This window comes from Nyctereutes procyonoides, unplaced genomic scaffold (assembly GCF_905146905.1).
Source record: "Nyctereutes procyonoides isolate TBG_1078 unplaced genomic scaffold, NYPRO_anot_genome, whole genome shotgun sequence".
NCBI classification, from domain to species: Eukaryota; Metazoa; Chordata; class Mammalia; order Carnivora; family Canidae; genus Nyctereutes; species Nyctereutes procyonoides.
Genome location: NW_026575049.1, coordinates 16,806,047 through 16,819,462, shown reverse-complemented (window position 1 = coordinate 16,819,462; position 13,416 = coordinate 16,806,047). Strand labels below are relative to the sequence as shown.

General features: G+C 37.8%; 1 protein-coding gene and 1 pseudogene across 1 annotated transcript; one reads left to right on the top strand and one right to left on the bottom strand.

Moving 5' to 3' along the window:
- Nucleotides 1-1,563: 1,563 nt before the first annotated feature.
- LOC129512128 (glyceraldehyde-3-phosphate dehydrogenase-like) lies at nt 1,564-2,525 on the top strand (annotated as a pseudogene).
- A 2,950-nt stretch (nt 2,526-5,475) lies between these two features.
- On the bottom strand, nt 5,476-6,414 carry LOC129511873 (olfactory receptor 6C75-like). Its single transcript, XM_055328975.1, has one exon. It carries the CDS (start codon nt 6,412-6,414, stop codon nt 5,476-5,478), a length of 939 nt encoding a protein of 312 aa, XP_055184950.1.
- Nucleotides 6,415-13,416: the final 7,002 nt, after the last annotated feature.

The window sequence follows — 13,416 nt, the reverse complement described above, 5'->3', positions numbered from 1 at the left end:
TCCTGCCCTCAGCCTGTCCTGGGGGGAGGCCGGATTCTGGGCTGTGTCCCCGGCGCCCTGTGCACCCGGGCCTGCGCTGTTGGATTCGCACTCCCGGCCCGGCAGCCCCCTCTCCGCAGAGCCGCCACCCAAGCCCCTCCCAGCTGCTCCCGGGTCAACCCATGCTCGAGCTGCAGCCCTTTAGGGAGCTCGGCAGCGGGGTACGGCACACTCTCCCTGGGGCGCAGGTGTCTGTTAGTGTCCCAGGGAGCCCAAAGGCATCCCCGCCCCTCCTGGGTCCTTCTCTAACTCCCTGGGAGAGCCTTTCCGCCCGGGAAGATTGGTGCAGCTCCTGCTTCTCCGGGACGGGGCTCTCCTGTCCTGGGGACACTCACCCCAGCCTTAGCCCAGCTCCTCGTGGGCCCCTCCCCCTTGCATGCCTTTTGTTTCTTTATTTCTTTTTTCACCGTCTTCCTACCTTGATAGAAGCGCAAACTTTTCTCACTGTAGCGTTCCAGCTATTCTCTCTTTAAATCTCAGGCCGAATTCGTAGATTTTCAGGATAATTTGAAGGTTATCTAGGTAATTTGGTGGGGACAGGTGACTTCGGGACCCTACTCTTCTGCCTCTTGCCCTTCCTCAATAATTAGTTTTCAGATATATTTTTTCTTCCAGTGTTTTTATATTTTCCCCTTAAATGATTTCTTTCTTTGTTCTAATATTCCTAATTATTTCTTGTCTAGGTGTACCAAATAAATCAAAGTTTATTTATCCATACATCTACTGAAGGGATATTGTTATTTTTTGTTTGTCTGATGCAACCTTGCAAACACTGATTTCCCTTTAACATATTGTATGCATTGCAACCAGAGGAATTTTTCTTTTTTTAATTTTATTTTTTTAGTAAATTCAATTTGCCAAGATGTAGTATAACTCCCAGTGCTCATCTCATCATATGCCCTCCTTAATAGCCCAAATGTGGAAGGAGCCATGATGTCCTTCAACAGAGGAAAAGATAAAGAATTGTATATGTATATGTGTATATATATATATATACATATATATATATATATATATATAGAGAGAGAGAGAGAGAGAGACAATGGAAAATTACTCCTCCATCAGAAATGATCAATACCTACAATTTACTTCCACCTGGATGGAACTGGAGGGTCTTATGAGTGAAATAAGTCAATCAGAAAAAGATAATTTTCATATGGTTTTACTTCATGCAGTTATTTTTCTCTATGCTAAAAGCCTTCTATGACTACTTGTTACTGGATGAAAATGCAGGCTGATGCTTGGAAACACTTTTAGGAGTTATATCTGAAATTAGGAATGGTAATTTTTAATATTAAACTTCAGCAAGGGGGTGAGGAAGGTATTAATGTGCTTACTATCGTCATGGTAATGTCTGACTTTTTGAATATACAGATGAGTAGTTCCTCTCCTTATTTAGAAGTGAAACATCCCTTGTACTAAAATCCCTAATTCATTTCAAAAGTATGCAAATGCAAGGTGTCTCTGTTCCTCCTCTTCTGTCAGAAAGCCACATCTTCTTGTGTGGTACCAGGTCTCAGAGACATGGCGAAGGTTGGAGTAACCCGACTAAGACATATTGGGCACCTGGTCACCAGGGCTACTTTGAACTACGGCCAAGTGGATATCGTTGCCATCAATGACACCTTCATTGACCTCAACCACATGATCTACATGTCCCAGTATGATTCCACCCATAGCAATAGCAATGCCACAGTCAAGACTGGGAATAAGAAAATTGTAATAAATTGAAAGTCCATCTCCATCTAACTCACCAACATCAAATGGGGTGGTACTGCTGCTGAATCACTTCACTACCATGGAGAAGTCTGGGACTCATGTGAAGCGTGGCACCAAGAGTGTCATCCTCTCCGCCCATCATTCTTCTGATGCTTTCGTGTTTGTGATGGTTGTGAAGCATGGGAAGTATGACAATTCCCTCCAGAATGTCAGAAATACCTCCAATTACTTGGCTCCTCTGGTTAAGGTCATTCATGACCACTTTGGCAGCATGAAGGGACTCATGACCCCAATCCATGTCATCATTGCCACCCAGAAACCATAGCTGGCCCTCCTGGGAGGACATGGTGTGGTAGCTGAGGAGCTGCCCAAAACATCATCCCTGCTTCTACTGGCACTGTCAAAGCTGTGGGCAGGGTCATCTCTAGCCAAATGGGAAGTTCGCTGGCATGGTCTTTCATGTCCCCACCTTTAATGGGTCAGTGATGCAGCTAACTTGCTGCCTGGAGAAAGCTGACAAAAGTTATGACATCAGGAAAGTGTTGAAGTAGGTAACACAGAGCACCCTCAAGAACATCCTAGGCTGCACTGAGAACCAGATTGTCTCCTGTGACTTTAACAGTGACACCCACTCTTCTACTTTTGATGCTGGGGCTGGCATTACCCTCAATGGTGACTTTACCAAGCTCATTTCCTTGTGCCATAGTGAATTTGGCTACAGCAACATGATATTGAACATTATGGCCCACAAGGCCTCCAAAGAGTAAGAACCCGCTGAACCACCAGCCCCACTGACATAAGAAAAGGTGGGATCCCTGGGTGGCGCAGCGGTTTGGCACCTGCCTTTGGCCCAGGGCATGATCCTGGAGACCCAGGATCGAATCCCACGTCGGACTCCCAGTGCATGGAGTCTGCTTCTCCCTCTGCCTGTGTCTCTGCCTCTCTCTCTCTCTCTCTGTGTGGCTATCATAAATAAATTAAAAAATTAAAAAAAAAGAAAAGGTGAGAGACCCTCAGCTGCTGGAAAGTCTTTTCCCAAACTCATCCCCCAACACACTGAGAATCTCCTGACCCCTACATGGTTTCTATCGAGATCCCTTGCAGACGGAGTGGGGCTCAGGGAGCTCTATCCTGTCTTGTACCATCAAAAAAGTATGCTGTACTCTGACAGAAACACATGTGTGCAAGTACAGATACTTCTCTCAAATATTATGTAAAGCTTTAATTCAAGTTCTAAAATGTTTGGGATTCTATACACACAAACACAAATATGTGTGTGTATGGATTTGTATATGTTATATGCATATTCTTAAATACAAATATGTATCGGGTGCCTGTGTGGCTCAGTTGGTTAAGTGTCTGTCTTTGGTTCAGGTCATAGTCCTGGGGTCCTGGGATCAAGCCCTGCATTGGGCTCCTTGGTGAGTGCGGAGTTTGCTTCTCCCTCTAGTTCTGCCCATTGGTCCTTTTTGAAATTTGTCAAAGTAAATTGTTGTTAAACAATTAAAGACTGTAGAATATTAAAGACTCTAGAAGTGGAATGCCAGTGAAACCACAGAAGGCATAAATACGGTTGTGGATCTATATCTTCTGGAAAATGGAAACTAACAAGGCACATAGCAGTGAGAATGACACCTTAGGAATCTGGAGAGAAAGATGGTACTAAAAATGGTTTATTTTTATTATTGCCAGATCCAACTGTTTATTCATCCATTCAGTCATTTATTTGTTTGCGAAAGCCATAGTCTATTAGATTGTGGACTCTGGTAACATGGTTAATGATATAACCTTTTTCCTTATTCAGGTTGTATATTACTCTCAACTGGGAATACTTGCCCCTCATTAAAAATGTTACAAATCAATAGATCACTCAGCTATGTAATCAGTGGATTACTGAAAATAATATTATTAATGCTTATTTATAATCTGCTTAGTACTTTAAAAAAAGGAAATGTATTTTTGAAATAATAGTGTGAGCATGAAATATGAGCAGAAATACTTTTTGAAAGCTTCTAAAACCATGACCTCCAACATATATCTCATACTTTTCTTACCAAAATTACATTTGCAGTAAAAATTCATTATTTCATAACACTGTAAAATAATATTTCAGTTTAAGCATTTAATATTTTTTGGAAAGATTTATAGGGATTTTCACATCCTACTGACAATGTGAATGTTAGAATCAATTTCCTGGGATCCCTGGGTGGCGCAGCAGTTTAGTGCCTGCCTTTGGCCCAGGGCGCGATCCTGGAGACCCAGGATCGAATCCCACGTCGGGCTCCCGGTGCATGGAGCCTGCTTCTCCCTCTGCCTATGTCTCTGCCTCTCTCTCTCTGTGTGTGACTATCATAAATAAATAAATAAATAAATAAATAAATAAATAATAAATTTTTAAAAAAGAATCAATTTCCTCAGGGAAGTTTTTGTCAATCAAGAGGATCCACTTTCCTTTACCCTCTTATTTTCCCCTTTCTCTATCCTGTCTTCCTACATTGCAGTCTATCATATATACCACACACATACAGTATATGTTCATTTAGTTAACATTTGCATATTCTTTTCCACATTCCTGATTTTCACTTTTGCTCTTCTGCTTACTTGATACAGCCTTACAAAAACAAACCTTCATTGTTTCATTTCTTTACAAATTACTCCATTTGTGAATGTATAATCAAATAAGATGATTTACCTTTCCCTTCATGGTTTTATTGTGTTAAATCTGCTTGAAAAAAGTGTAACATTCCATGAACACAAAATGATAAGAAACAGGTGAGTGCTCATGGAGGAATCTTGTCTATGAGCAACCAGAAGAGTCTGCACTTAGAGACTATGGATGCTACCATAGTAGCATCTAGTTAGACTCCTAACTATTGTCCTAAGACAAAAAATTTGGTTTAGTGATTCATTGCTGCTGAGGGGCTCCCTGACTACAGGAACCAGACGTTACACATTTTTTACCGTTACCTGCAGGAGTCACTCTCCTGAGTAAGGGTGAGGGAGGCAAGACCTGCTGTGAAAGAGTCAATAGAAAGATAAAGACAGTATGGAGATTTGCTGATAAAGGAAAGCTAATAAATCATGTGTCATCATTTTCAAGATACTCTCTGAAGTCTGCATCTCATAGCATTCTAGATTCTGACTTTGTCATTTTTCTTCATGTCAGTAGAAAAGACCATGTTTAACAATTGAAATTATCTGAGTATAAAAATGAATTTTCTCAGGGTAGCTTATTTTTTCCTTTATAGACCACGGTTTTCCTTTTAAAAACATGATTGGCAAAATAGGAAAATCTACAGCAAAAGATTTTCTTTTCTTGGTGACAGGAGAAATCTTAGAGATATTACTTAAGATACACAGTTTTACTTATAACATATAAAATAAATTTCATATTTGTGGTTTCAGGTAGGCTTCTTATAGTACAGCAATTTGAATTTTTTGTATGAATTTATCAGCTACCTTGCTTTGATATGAGAAACAATAAAGGTTATTGACATCTAAAATTTAGTTACACGGGTTAAGACTGGCCATTTTCTATATAGTTTAAAATAGGTAAGACCTGACTTTCAGCTAATAAGAAAAAGAGACATTAATGATATAGAAGAATGTTTAAGTGAAAGAACGAAATGAAGGGTTTCAAGAATTTATGTAGTAAAATCCAAAGATTTTCATTCCGCTTTGTTTTCAGGGTATGTATACATTTTTGCATAATGACATTCATTTATATGAGGAAAAGACCATTCTGTGGACCATGTTCTTGAAGGCTTGCTTCACCTGCTGGTTTCTTAATGTATATATGAAAGGATTCAAGAGAGGAGTCACTGAGGTAATGATCACAGCTACTCCTTTGTTTAAACTCACCCTTTCCTTTGCAGAAGGCTTAATGTACATGAAGATGCAGCTTCCATAGGAGAGGGAGACTACTATCATGTGGGAGGAACACGTGGAAAAGGCTTTTTTCCTTTGACTCCTGGAAGGAATTCTCAGAATTGTGCGGATGATGTATAAGTAGGAAAGCATAACTAGTGTTAAGGTGACCATAAGTGTTACCACCGCTAAAATAAATGCCATGAGTTCTAGAAAGTGAGTGTTTGTGCAAGAAAGCTGTAGAATTGGAGAAGAGTCACAGATAAAATGATCAATTATATTGGAGGCACAGAAATCCAACTTCAGTGCCAGAATTACTGGTGGAAAGATGATCAGGAATCCTGCAAGCCATGAGCTAAAGACAAGAAGGATGCAGACTCTGCTGCTCATGATGGTCATGTAATGCAGAGGTTTGCAGATGGCCACGTAGCGGTCATAGGACATGGCAGTCAGGAGGTAAAACTCTGTCGCCCCCAATAAGATGAAGAAAAATACCTGAGCCAGACAGTCATTGTAGGAAATGGTTCTATCTCCCGTCACAACAGTGACAAGGAATCTGGGAATTGCAACAGAGGTGAATGACATTTCTAGGAATGAGAAGTTTCGAAGGAAGAAATACATTGGAGTCTTCAGGTGGGGATCTATTAGGGTGAGGATGATAATGACCAGGTTCCCAGTCACACTGAACATGTAGGTAACAAGAAGAAATATGAAAAGTACAACCTGCCACTTTGGGTCATCGGTCAACCCGAGAAGAATAAACTCTGTTACCTTTGTGTGATTTCTCATGATTTTCCTCCTTTATTTATGATCATATTCTCTGTTTTAGCTGAAAATAGATGCAAAAAAATGAGACAGAAAAGAAACTGGGACACACACAAGCATGCACACACACTTTTCAAAAATCATTGTTGTCTTTTGCTTTAAGGGAAAAGTAGTTTTGTACTAAAAAGAGACAAAATACTTCTAAATTTATTTATGGTATCATATGTTGGTTCGTTGTTTCTGTATTTCTTTAATTGTATTTTCACATATCTCATTATAAATCAATCTTCTGAATATTTCAGGATATTTGTGAAAACACACAAACGGAGATTAAAACCTCTGAGACCCAAACCTCCTTTAGTAAATCCATGAGCTTGCTCCTAGCATCCCCTCATACTCTTTGAAGGTACTTTTTGTTGTTGCTTTCCTCTTCAGATATTTACTTTTCTCTTTTGGCCAAATATTTCTTTCTCTTTCCCTATTCAAACTTCTACAATCTACAGGACCACTACTTAGGCACCCGGTAAAGTGTCCCTGATAACAGTATACAGACACAGTTAATCTAATTCCAAGGGCTATGCCCTAAAACGTTCCTGCGTTAATGACTAATCTGTTCTAATAGCCTCTTCTAAGATTGTTAATATGTTTTTCTTATGTATATTTTTACTTATCGCTTTACCTATCATGACACTCTCCTATATAAAGCAGTATTTTTATTTTAAGTCCTAATTTTGTTTTTATAGACTCTTAATGCTCTTCCTTATTTCTCAAATAACTCAGGTACTTCTTCGCACATTACCCTTTCTTTCTTGAGGGATGATAAAAGGGAATAGTTAACATTCAAGCTATGTTTTGGGAGGCCAAAGCTACTATTATTTTTTCTTTTCTTTTTGGCTCTAACACAGCCCTGGGTGTTGTTCAGGATTTGTTTGTTTTTCCTGTTTAATGTTATTATTTGCCATAAAAGCTTTAGATGTGCTGTCATCTAAGACCATTTTTAAACATACTTTACCCAGACAGCCTGGCTAAGGCTGAAATGTCTCTGTTGTTTTCTCTATCCTTCAGCAGTTTCAGAGCTTTCATAAGGAATAATATTTTCTGAGGATTAGCTAAGTAATTTAATATGTTGCTGAACTTACTAAAATCTTTTACCTGCCTCATTGCTGCATAGAATGATTCTTACTTTCCATCATCTTTGTCTACCTCTTTGTGGTCATCAGATATGGGTCTTTTTGGCTACTGCCTTTATATGATGGAAGCTAACCTTTACTAAGTATAAAGTCACACTGTGTCAAACGAAAGCATAAAGATATCTCTTCAGTGTTAAGATATATCAATTAAATTGTTTGGAATCTTGCACAAAAATAATACAGTTTATGTCCTGAAATTGATATTTAAATGATTATTAAAAGGTATCTAAGCATATCTAGATGAACACAAAAAATCATGAATATGTGGTTATATCAATCACAAAACATCTGTTCTACAAAACAAAAATGTCAAAAAGATTGAAGTAGTTTAAATTTTTTCTTCATTTATATATTCCATATAAATTATGTGGTTCAGTTTTATTCATATTGTGCATAATTAGGAAATTTTATATAAAACATAAACATATAATATATAAGCAAAAATATATTGCTCTAAGAAACTGTTAAGGACATACTTACTTGAGGGTAAATATGCCTGGTTTAGTCAATGCTGTTTCCTTGATTTATTTAAACATAAATGCTTGGGATTTTTCAAAAGCCTTTGCAATCTGTTTCTCCTCTGTCATTTTATGTCTCTAACCAAATACCCAAAATATTGATCATCAAAAATAATTCCAAGAGGTCCTCTACTTGTTTATAAAAAGGTTTTTAATCCATTTCTCTCCATCAACCCAAATTTCTCTAAGGATCTGAGGTCTAGCATACCCTAACTATTGTCATTTTAAAAAGTATTATATTGATATTTAAAATGAAATAAGCTATAGTTGAAACAAAGGCTAACATATTGTCTTTCCAAGCTTAGTGGACAGAATGATGTGATCTTAGTGATGTTATTCAGACTAGGCCTAATTTTATCTGCTCCATTAACAATGGACTCAGGGGGGTTAGGTGAATGAATAAACAGAAGGTACTTTGGTGACTGGCATTCTCAGGACACGGACATTAAACTATAGCCCAAATTAGTACACAATTTAGAATAGAATACTTAGGTGAGAGTGGCCCGAAATTAGAATAGAAAAATATATAGAATCATTTAAACTTTTTCTTCTGAGATTTTACTTATTCATTCATGAGAGACACAGAGAGAGGCAGAGACACAGGCAGAGGGAGAAGCAGGCTCCCTGCGTGGATACAATGTGGGACTCGATCCAGGACCCAGGGTCATGACCTGGGATAAAGGCAGACGCTCAACTACTGGCCACCAAAGTGCTCTTAGAATCATTTACAATTTTCTAATATTTTGTAAATTCACAAAAAGAAACTTAGTAATGGGATAATAGTGGTTAGCAATATCTGAAGGGCAATAGACCAAGTTGTGATCAGTGCATGTTTCTCCAATCTTAGGGGAAATATTAAGAATTCATCGTGATGATTTAGACTGAGGCTGAGGTCTCTATCATTTTACACCATAAGAGATGTGAGGCTTGTGTTTATGGTTTCACATTTTTCTACTGAATGATGATATAGGAAACTTGATCATGATTAGAATTATTGCTATTTACTTGTCAATTAATTACTTCAAAAATCTTTTAATTTTATTTATTTACTTTTCAACAACTACTTTTATTTTTTTATTTTTAAAAAATGATTTTATTTATTTATTCATGAGAGACACATAGAGAAGCAGAGACACATGCAGAAAGAGAAGCGGCCTCCCCGGAGGGAGCCTGATGCAGGATTCAATCCAAGGACCCTACAATTATGACCTGAGTTGAAGGCAGATGCTCAAACACCCAGGTGCCCCGCAATAACTACTTTTTAGATGCTTATTATGTGTGGGGCTCAAATTTGGGTTCTGAGAATACAGAGATGATAAAGACAACTTTTTGCATGATTTTCACTTACAGGAAAATGTGAGATTTATTTCTGAAATTGCAGATTCTGTATTTCATGTCCAACTGAAGCAATATCCCACCCTCCCACATATATCATCTTATTTCTCACTGCATTGATCTGAAATCACGTGCATAATATCTGTTTTATATAATTTATTTTAGACTTATATTTAGTTGCTAATCAAGGAATTACATAAGATATAGAAATATATTAAATTAAATTAAATTTGGGGTTATTTAATGACCTTAAAAGGATAGATCCTGTCTGAACAAAGATATTAAGATATTTTTACTGTTTATTTGGGTGACATGAAGTTACTCAAGTACATGACTACATAATGCAGAGTGCACTGGGGGAGATTTTTAAAACACAGCAGCTATTTTAAACTAACAGTGTATTAGTCTATTAATGATAAAAGTCAATAATTTGAATAATGTGCCATAAACATACTCATGTTTCATTACAAACATTGTTGCAATTCTATTTTAATGATGTTTGTATGTAGGCCAAAATATTAGTTAAACTAATACCTTATGTGAACCTGTTATTTAACAAAGATGCATGAAAAATTGGTTTGACGTATATGACATCATTCTAACTTGATTATGTAGGGGAGGAAAGAATATTTCCCCTCTATTCTTCTAGGTTCTTGACTGAAACCATCTTCTGTAATAAAAGATTAATAAGAGAAAAAGAAAACAAGTTTTTTGGGATTCTGTTGTTGCTTTTAAGAAACTGCATGTGCATGTATGTGGGGATCAGAAGGGAAGGTCAGAGAGACAGGGAGAGAGAGAGAACCTCAAGCAGGCTCCATGCCCAGCATGCAGCTACAGCCCCACACATAACTGGATCTTAAGACCCTGAGATCATGACCTGAGGTGAAATCAAGGGTGGGATGCTTAACAAACTGAGCCACAATAGGCGTCCCAACCTCTGTAGCCTAGAAATATCAGAAAGAAGAAAACATTAGGGACGTCATAAATGCATAAAATATATGTAGACACTAGTCTATTGTATCATTTACTATTGTTAAAGATACACACATATACTGTAAAAAGTTAAAAAAAATTTCCTTTGCTCATTTGTTTTGTCCACAGGAGTGAAATCTTTTGATATTTGTCTTTCCCTGACTGAGTTAGAATGGGGATGGGTGGAGAATGGATTAAATAAGTGATTAAATAGGAGATTAAGGAGTGTATTTGTTGTGATGAGCACCAGAAGATGTATGGAGGTGTTGAAGCACTATATTGTACGCCCAGAACTAATATTACACTGCATATTAACTCGGAATTTATATAATAACATTTTTAAAATGTTAAAATTTATCAAAACTACACAAACACTTGCAGACTATAGTGGCACCATTCAAAATGGAGGGGAATGTAAACATGTAATGATGCAGTATTAAATCCCAACTGTGTAAGATGAACTGTGGGTCATATTCTATATCACTGTATGTCATACTGGGCTCTGATAACGTTTCTTGCCACCTCCTGTTGCTATTGTGTTGAACTCCAGCTGTATCTGCTTAAAAGGCCATGTGACCATAATATCTCAGTGGGAGCTGTTCATCTATCCTGAAAATTGCTTATCACCCTAAAAAGTGAAATCTTGCAGTTCTTGAGTACTTCTAATCCTGTTTAGTGCAGTACCATAAACCCTGAATAACACTATGGAATACACATTAAGTGCCACTGGTGATGCTGGGAATGCTACTAAGAAGCTGGGAGAAGTCATGCCATTACAAGAAAAACTTGGATTGCTTGATGTGTACTATAAATTGAGTCTGCATTAAAACATTAATGTTTCTGAATATATCTGTATAAATATTATTTTTCTATGAAGTTAAGTTTCTATGAAGTTATGCATAAACAGAGACAGGATTTTAAAGATTATTATTTAATTAATTATTTAAAAGAGATGGCACACATGAGTGGGGTGATGCGCAGAGGGGGAAGGAGAGGAAGAGGGAAAGACCCTAAGCAGGCTCCATGCCAAGTGCAGAGCATAATGCGGGGCTCAATCTTATGACCCCAAAGTCGTGACCTGAGCAGAAATGAAGAGTCAGTTGGTTGACTGAGATAGCCATCCAGGTGCCCCAGAGACTGGTTTCAAATTTAATTATTAACTATTTATTAATTTTATCTTTCATTTGCATTATTTTTTATCGTTCATTTTCTATGACATGAATGTAACAGATTCAAAACTAATGAAAAAATTTTACCTATTTTTCCTGAAAATGTCTGAAGTCAGACTCCCATGAAGACATATAATAAGCTTTTCCCAAAGCACAAATTTTGATTAAGTTCTTCAGCTATATAGTAGGATACGACCTCATCTACTCATTTGGTTTCAGAAACATCGATATGAAGCTTTCACCTCTGTCTGGGATTTAGTTTGGGGAAGAGAGCCTTCAAAATTGCATAGCTGGTGTAGTAGTAAACAAATGGGGAAAAAGGATGAATCTTGATGAATCTTGGAGTGATTTTTAAGTAATAAAAAATTTTAATTGATGAAATTTAAAATAAATAATGGAGAAAGTTTAAATATCACCAATTTAGATCTTCTTTAGAAAACAGAATCTAGGGATGCCTTGGTGGCTCAGTGGTTTGGCACCTGCTTTCCACCCAGGACAAGATCCTAGAGACACGGGATTGAGTCCCACGTCAGGTTCCCTGCGTGGAGCCTGCTTCTGCCTCTGCCTGTGTCTCTGCCTCTCTCTGTGTGTCTCTCATGAATAAATAAATAAAATCTTTTGATGGGGTCATTAAGCCCGTTCACGTTCAGAGTTACTATTGACAGATATGAGTTTAGTGTCATCATGATATCTATTTAGTCCTTGTTTTTGTGGATTGTTCCACTGAACTTCTTCTTAAAGGGGAATTTTAAGAGTCCCCCTTAAAATTTCTTGCAGAGCTGGTTTGGAGGTCACATATTCTTTCAGTTCCTGACTGCCTTGGAAGCTCTTTATCTCTCCTTCCATTTTGAATGAGAGCCTTGCTGGATAAAGTATTCTTGGTTGCATGTTCTTCTCATTTAGGACCCTGAATATATCCTGCCAGCCCTTTCTGGCCTGCCACGTCTCTGTGGAGAGGTCTGCTGTTACCCTAATATTCCTCCCCATGAAAGTCAGGGACTTCTTGTCTCTTGCTGCTTTAAGGATCTTCTCTTTATCTTTGGAATTTGCAAGCTTCACTATTAAATGTCGAGGTGTTGAACGGTTTTTATTGATTTTAGGGGGGATCTCTCTATTTCCTGGATCTGAATGCCTGTTTCCCTTCCCAGATTGGGAAAGTTTTCAGCTAGGATTTGTTCAAATACATATTCTGGCCCTCTGGCCCTTTCGGCGCCCTCGGGAACCCCAATTAAGCGTAGGTTTTTCTTCCTTAGGTTGTCATTTATTTCCCTTAATCTGTCTTCATGGTCCCTTAATTGATTGTCTCTTTTTTCCTGTTTCCCTCTTTGCTATTAACTTGTCTTCTATGTCACTCACTCGTTCTTCCACCTCGTTAACCCTCGTCGTTGGGACTTCTAGTCTGGATTGCATCTCATTCAATTGATTTTTAATTTCTGCCTGATTGGATCTAAATTCTGCAGTCATGAAGTCTCGTGAGTCCTTAAAAGGCGCAGGGTTTCAGACTGGATAAAAAAGCAGGACCCATCTATTTGCTGTCTACAAGAGACTCATTTTAGACAGAAGGACACCTACAACCTGAAAATGAAAGGTTGGAGAACCATTTACCATTCAAATGGTTCTCAAAATATACCCTAAAAACTATAGAACACTTCTGAAAGAAATTGAGGAAGACACAAAGAGATGGAAAAATATTCCATGCTCATGGATTGGCAGAATTAATATTGTGAAAATGTCAATGTTACCCAGGGCAATTTACACGTATAATGCAATCCCTATCAAAATACCATGGACTTTCTTCAGAGACTTAGAACAAATTATTTTAAGATTTGTGTGGAATCAGAA